This window comes from Hippoglossus hippoglossus, chromosome 20 (assembly GCF_009819705.1).
Source record: "Hippoglossus hippoglossus isolate fHipHip1 chromosome 20, fHipHip1.pri, whole genome shotgun sequence".
Classification (NCBI taxonomy): domain Eukaryota; kingdom Metazoa; phylum Chordata; class Actinopteri; order Pleuronectiformes; family Pleuronectidae; genus Hippoglossus; species Hippoglossus hippoglossus.
The window spans coordinates 12,848,433-12,856,064 of NC_047170.1; the positions used below are offsets into that span (position 1 = coordinate 12,848,433).

Sequence of the window (7,632 nt, forward strand, 5' to 3'; positions counted from 1 at the left end):
ACATGTCACATACTGTATGCTTTATCCTGCATGTTATGGATGAGAAGATAATTCCAGGCCTTGCTCCAGGATTAGATTCACAATGTGTAGAAGAAGCTGAAAGAATACAAGCAGCTACATATAATGATCTAACATTGCAGGAATGAAAACACATTTTATGGCCACACACCCAGATTTGACACCCACATGGGATTGTTGAACATCTAAAAATTTAAAACCATGAGCATTAATCTGCTGTTGTGACAGCCTCCGCTCCTCTGAGGAAGATTTCCACCAGGTTTTGGGGACTTGATTTGATCCCTTTCAGTCTCAAGAGCGTTAATGAGGGTTCGGCTCACAGTCATTAAGTTTTCAGGTTGTCAGTCCATCCCTCCGTCGATCATATTATTGTTAATATGATATCTCAAGAGCACCTTGAGGGGTTTTCTCTAAAAATTTCGTACAAACTTTCACTTGAACTCAAGGGTGAACTGATTAGAATTTGCTGGTCAAAGTTCAAAGTTGCTTTGACCTCACCAAGCAAATTGTTTGCCTTGTGAACACAATATCTCAAGAACGGCTCAAGAGAATCCTTTCCTATTGGGCTCAGATAATAACTTATTGTCTTGGAATAATTGATTAGATTTGGGTGGTCAAAGGTCAAGGTCACAGTGGTGCCACGAAACACGTAGTTGGCCTCTTGAACTTGATATCTCAAGTCTGTCTCTAGGGAATTTCTTCAAATTCTGACCAGATGTTACTGGAACTCAAAGACTAAGTGACTAAATTTCAGTTGTCAGGGGTCAAAGGTCATTGTGACCTCATATGAGTCTGGAAAATAAATACATGTGGACTGAAACTGCACTTGTTGATGGAGGCATACAACTGCAGGGCATTAATTCTAGTTTACCATGTTGTTACATGTTATTGGCTAAAATCACTTGAGGAAATAATCTGCAGATAAACTTTATACAAGTTTATTTGAGTTGCAGCAAAGACGTCATTTTCAGGAGACAGGCTCAGACAACAACACCAAATGATGAAATGTACCTTTATGTTTGTATATGAAGAAAACACTGGACCACAGTCCCACTGTCATCATCAGGTGAAAAGACCCAGAAAACAATTCTGCCATCAACTGTGTCGAAGTCGACTGAGGTTCAGCAGAGATTCATGAAACAGACCCTCTTCGTTCCAATCATTTACTTCATCCCTCTCCCTCCATCTCTCTTTTTTTTTTTTGCCCACCTCCCCTACGGCCGCATCACTCACTGTCTCGCATCCGGGTCCATTACAGAGCAGCTGTTGAGTGCTCAGTCTTCAGATGATGGAGTGATTCAGCGGAAGAGCAGTAGGCAGAGGCCAAGTCTGTTTCTGTATCTCTTCCTCCATCTGTGGCTCTCTCTCTTTTCTCTGAGAAAGTTAATGCTGCCTGTTCTCTTTTCCTCTGCTTGTCTCTGGTTCGGCTCATTATTGGGCCTGTTTTTTTATAAACAACTGGAGCTACAGTCAATACGTTTGCTGGTGTAAACACGAACCAGTGCTGAATATTGCAGTTGCCTGAAGGCGAGTCTCACTGAAAGTGCACGTACAGAACAATCACTGTGGGCATGAGGGCAGGTTTATATTCAAAGGAAGCTGGTGTATTGTTTATTTAGAAAGAAAAAAGAGAAAGTGCATCCATCAGACCTGAGGACAAACCTGCTCTGAAAGAAACTTTTTTCTTTGTCTCTCTAATTAGCATTTATATTCATTACATTTGTTTAATAAATTATTTATAACACATTATAATGCTGTTTCTCAGTTAGTAAAGAGTTTCTTAATGCACAGTAATTGTCAACAATTCTAACTTTTCCCCTTGAAGACATATTTAAATTATTAGAGCTGTTCATGCAGCAGCAGGGGGCCCACAGGAGTTGCTGCCAAAAACATTAAAGCTGTTGTCAGACACTGAAGTCCTCACAAAAAAAGATTCTATAATACAAAACTATATTTGGTACTAACCTTTTTTCACCATATAGTAATGTTTTAGCTGATTTACCGAATATAAGTGGACAGATTCATTAATTTCACTTTTGAAATAATACTTTAAAAAGATCCTCTGTTCTTTTCTGTCTCTACAATGCAAACAGGTTTAAGTTCCTGTGTGTGTGTCAGAAAGCGCAGAGAAACCTTCTTTATCTCTATTTTCTCCATCACTCCCTCTCCCCGAGACGACACCGCCATGCCTCCTACCTAAACCTTTCATCCTCGTCTTCACGCCCTCCACTTCTCTTCCACCCACGACCCTCCGGCATCTGTCTTCCTCTGCCTCTCGCACCTCTCGTCTCCCCTCTCCCGCTTTTTAAAGATGACACAAGTCACACTGAGAAAAGCAGCGGCGCTCTCCCCTGTCCGTGTTCACGTCCGTCATCTTTTCCAGCTCCTGGGTTTGTCCCCAGAGTCATAACACTTCTGTTTTTTCATCTAACACTGAGACATAGACGGCTGGAGCAGAGGGAGACACATTATGCTTAAAGCCTCACGAGTTTGCCTGGGGCACCTGAGAGGAGTATTTTATTTTTTCCACTATAAAATGTGGGCGTGTGGTTCAGCCGTGGCCTTGTCAGGTCGTGTTGTTTTGAGGGAGTAACACAGATTCTGTTTCCCCTTCGTCCTGCAGCCCATCAGCAATGCAGACTTCATCGTTCCAGTGGAGATTGATGGGACTGTTCATCAGGTAAGACTGCACTGACGGGGAGCTCCTCCAGAAGTGGCCTTGTATAAAATAACATGTTTAATAACATTATTAAATTAATTTATAAGAGCTCCCATGAAGTAGCCTTGGCTCCATTTTTTTCCCCCCTTCGTATTTATTATTCTCTATTATCCCGCAGCCGCGTCAAACTGGGACAGCGCGCGCACTCCTCCTGGAATTTAGTGCTTTCTGTTTTATTCTTTGTGTCTTCTGCATCCTCGCTCGGTGTAAAGACACACGAGCTGCAACGTGACTGTGTCACCGGCTAAACAAACGTCACAAGTTTGTCTGGAAGATGTGCAGCAGCAGCAGAGATGCTTCGCTGCATAGAAATGTGTGTGGGAGAAAGTAAGAAACAGAGAAACACTTTACGCCTGCTCTGTGACAACAAAGTGTTTGTGTAGTGATGTTAAAGGTTTGTTTCCTGTGCGAAGCGGAAGAAGTCGTACCTTCGCTGTAACCTGGTTCAAGTAATCCAGGATAGGCTTTCTGTATCTGCTTCGGCCTATGCTTGATTACTTGCACTTGGAGGCAGCAACAAACTCAGACTGAAGAGGATGAAGATGAGAGGAAATTCCAAATACAAGCACATATAATGTCTGTATATTTAAGTATTTATTTAAATGTATTTATTTAAGTCTGGAATTGTGTATTTTGTGAAAGCATTCAATATGGATGGATTGTTTATTTATTTTCTTCGGGATGACTATGGCGATTTGGTAATATAGGAATTGTGTGAATGATTGGGTTTTGGAAAGCATCAAAACTTTCCTTGTGTGTTTTTATTCTTTCTTTGTTCCAGGTGTACGTGCTGAAGAGGCCCCACGTGGACGAGTTCCTCCAGAAGATGGGGGAGCTCTTTGAATGTGTCCTCTTCACAGCGAGCTTAGCCAAGGTTGGTTCTCACACTGTTTCAACCGTCGCAGTAATGCTTCGATTCCTTCGCTGTACCGACCGGATGTTTCTCTGGTTCTTCAGTACGCTGACCCTGTGGCGGACCTGCTGGACCAGTGGGGGGTGTTCCGCGCCCGGCTCTTCAGGGAATCCTGTGTTTTCCACAGAGGAAACTACGTCAAAGACCTCAGCCGGCTGGGCCGAGAGCTCGGTAAAGTCATCATCATAGACAACTCGCCTGCCTCCTACATCTTCCACCCTGAGAATGCTGTAAGTCCTTTCTCATCTCAAGGGTTTTGACCTAAAACTTACAATCTGTCAGTTTGTCGGTAGGTCAACAAATTTATAACTTATATGAGCCTTTCACATGTTTGCTTATATGATGTGAAAACTTTTATTTTATTAGAATAAACGACAGTGCATACCTCTGCCATGACCTTATTAAACCCTATTTAAATTCACTAGATCTAGATTTTTATTTGGGATTTTTCATTGAGATCCAGGCATTATTCCCTGGGAAAACTGTGAAAATGTTGAAAAACACCCAATTTTGCAATGTTAAAGAAAGAGGAAAAACAAATCACTAGATCCACCTGCTGATCCAGATCTGCACCAAAATGTAATGAGTTCTTTCTTGGGTTCTTTCCCCACCCCTCTACAGAAGTTTATGGAAATCTATTAAGTAGGTTTTTGCGTAATCCTGCAAACAAACTAACAAACAAATGCAGTCGAAATCATAACCTCCTTGGTAGAGGTAACAATAAAGAGAAAAGATCTGCATTTGTCTTTATGTTTTCTATGCTATACAATTTGGTTGTATTTTAGTTTTCTTTGTATATATGGTTATTTGTTATAAAGTTTATGGTTAAATTGTAGGTTTAAACAATGTTAAAACACAATGTGAAATCGGCTGATTCATCAGCATCAGAAATGTTTTCCTCCTTAATTTCGGTATCGGCATCGGCCCCCAGAAAATCCATATCAGACGACTAGTGATTGTTTCTGTTCATGCTGCAGTTGCTGTTTTCTTTTTGTTCTAATGGTGCCAGACACTGTAGGTGAGGGAACAAGGCACATGGTATAGGATACGTTATATGTGTCTTTTTCGTCTGTGTTTGAACCAGGAAATTGTTCAAATGATGCTTTAATATAGAAAAAGATGAAGCTGCTTCGTAAATGAGGGCAACAATGAAATCTGATGCACAATGTTGTGGTTTTAGAGCCTGAGCTCCTGACTACATACATGTGTGGAGCAGAAATATGTGCTTAATTAACAACGGCGTGACTGATTATATCTGTGAGACGTTGTCGTACTTTTGATCTGCAGTGTTGTGTTTGAGCCAGCGGCAGTGTTCCCAGCTCTAAAATATTCCTCTCCTCAGTGGAGCTGCTGCCAGTCCTCGAGTCTTTGATGCATTTCCCCCATTAATTATTTACACAAAACTTGCACCAGCTCCTCACCTATAATGCAACACTTTTACATCGACTGTCAGCCGAGTTTTTTTGCCTTGATCATATAAATGAATTCCGTCTCTCTCTCTCTCTCTCTCTCTCTCTCTCTCTCTCTCTCTCTCTCTCTCTGTCTCTCTGTCGCTGTTTACCCCACAGGTCCCGGTGCAGTCCTGGTTTGACGACATGACGGACACAGAGCTGCTGGACCTGATCCCTATGTTTGAGGGCCTCAGTAACGAGGAGGACATTTACAGTCTGTTACAGAGCCTGAGGAACAGGTAGCAGACGACGCCCCCTGGCTGGCCCCTCCTGCCTCGGCCCCCTGCTGCACCTAGGCCCTCCCACCTCGCTGCCACGGCCCTGCAGCCTGGTCACCTCCTAAACTGAGGACTTCAGGCAAACGATCTGGTTCTAATCAAATCTAGAGAGAACATCTATACGGATTCTCTGGATTTTTGGACTCTTTGTACAGGACTCTTACTGACAAAATATTATATTACTGTATGTACATACTCTATGTTTCTAAAAGCAAGACATACACAAAGTAATTTTTCTATCAGAGAGATTAGGTTTTACTATTCTATCAAGTAATATTTTAGTTACCAAAAATAATGAAATAAGCAGGATGAGGAGTGTTTTTGTTTCTTTCTGAGAACGAGTGACCTTTTGGTTTTTACGTCGAGCTTCGTTATGCAGCCTGGTTTTTCTTCTTTTCCGACCTTTTCTTTCAAACAACTGTGATTTATCTTCTCTTACAGAATGAAGTGCCTTCATTACTGTGCTGATTTTATTGTGTCTGGTTATGGGGTGCACAATTACATGCTGAATATTTACTCAAATCTCCACAAACGTCTGAAGCAAATCTTTAAATTGAAAGTGAAAGTGAGTCTTTGGTAAATTGTCATTTAATCTGAGAGAAAATGAAAAGACAGATTCTTAGAAATGTATAAAATAACCTGTCAGACCCGGATGATTTCTTTTGCCATTTCCTTGAAGAACATTGAACTGTTAAATTTACCAAAGATTTGTACAATTCAATGTGATTTGTGAATCTTGGACAGTGACTGTAAATTGATCCTTCAACACATTGAAAACCCCCACTTTATAATTAATGATGAAAAAAAAACCTTCATAAAAAATCCTAATAACATCACCGTCCACCAATAAATGTTGAAGTTTTGAGGAAAATATAATGATTAGCTTAGATTATATGGAATTATATTTATTGGGGAAAAGGGGATTGGGTGCATTGTAAAGAATGCTGTTGAAATCGTACTGTACAACATTAATAAAGTTGCAAGTTTGCACACTGTCAGTTTGCATTGTGATGAAATGACTTAAAAAAACTTAAAGCTGCCTTTATCTGTATTTCACAGTAACATTTATTCATGACGAGGCATATTTGAAAGACGATGATTGTGAATTAGCTCACACACAAATATCGTCCAACTCTGTTCCCTCCAGTTGGAAACCAGCGCCATCTTGGTTTTATTTAAACCAGAGGAACCATATTTCAAGAAGCTGAGCTCAAGGACACTGCACGCGGAGGCACCCATTGGACCTTACGAGCTGTCAATCACACGGTATCCATGCACCAATGCATACTAAGCTTTATCTATCTAACTCTAAATGGGACCATCATTTAGAAAATTAACATTATTCTGTATTGAAGAAGACTTTAAACTCGTGATTAAGATCATAAACTCCTTAGGAAAACGTGTTATGACTTTATAAATCAAGTGAGAATTAGAGTACTTTTCTCATAGACTTCTATAGAAACTGACTTCTTTTTGCCCCCAGAGGAGTCGCCCTCTGCTGGTCATTCAAGAGGATAATGGTCTTATGTTCTAACTGGTCTGTTTGCTTTCATTTCCAATGTAGGTACTGTTATGCAAAAAAAAAGCTAATAATACACCAGCTGCCCAGCTCCCAGTTCAGTTTGCATGGAAGGAAACAATGTAAGCCAGTTTACGACTCTTTGCAGACCTTGGAAACAGCAATTGACAAAACAGTGACTCATGGGGTCAATTTAGTAGCTTTCCTGGAGCTCTTGACCATCCTCATCTTGGAACGTGCAGGACTTGAAGATCAGTTTTACCTGAAACATTTTGACATTTTACAAGATAATGTGAACAGCGACATTAAATAAATCAGACCTAGAAAGAAATCGAAATTGAAAACCAAGGATTGCAGTGTGACCGTATGTGTTAAGTCCTTGTATCCAAGTGTCACCAGTAACACTAATGGTTTTCCTATGACAAGTAAAAATGTCTGCTGTGAAAAAAGAGACGTCCTTTTGGCCCCATAACATCTGTGAAAGACCATGTGACGTGTTGAAAGGTCCAGAACAGCAACTAAAGAATGTTGTTTTCTTTATTATTCTGTCAAAAGAAATCACCTGTCAATGGTTGAATAACATCCATGTATATTATGCTTCACCTGCTTTGTATTCAAGGACATTTCAATCATGAATCGGCCGCTTGACCTTAACGACTAAGCTAGGGAACTCAAAGGGTCAAGCTCCATTGTCTGCAGGTTAAATGATCGCCAGGTGCATTAAGAATATCGTC

General features: G+C 40.7%; 1 protein-coding gene across 2 annotated transcripts in view; it reads left to right on the forward strand.

Moving 5' to 3' along the window:
- Nucleotides 1-6,377, forward strand: part of ctdspla (CTD (carboxy-terminal domain, RNA polymerase II, polypeptide A) small phosphatase-like a) — a 29,227-nt gene extending 22,850 nt beyond the window's left edge. For both annotated transcript variants that reach the window (XM_034572111.1, XM_034572112.1), the window contains 4 exons: nt 2,642-2,698; nt 3,519-3,611; nt 3,695-3,880; nt 5,219-6,377. In XM_034572111.1, the coding sequence (XP_034428002.1) occupies nt 2,642-2,698; nt 3,519-3,611; nt 3,695-3,880; nt 5,219-5,344 (462 nt within the window). In that variant the 3' untranslated portion in view covers nt 5,345-6,377. The remainder of the gene's footprint in view (nt 1-2,641; nt 2,699-3,518; nt 3,612-3,694; nt 3,881-5,218) is intronic.
- The last annotated feature ends 1,255 nt before the right edge of the window (nt 6,378-7,632 follow it).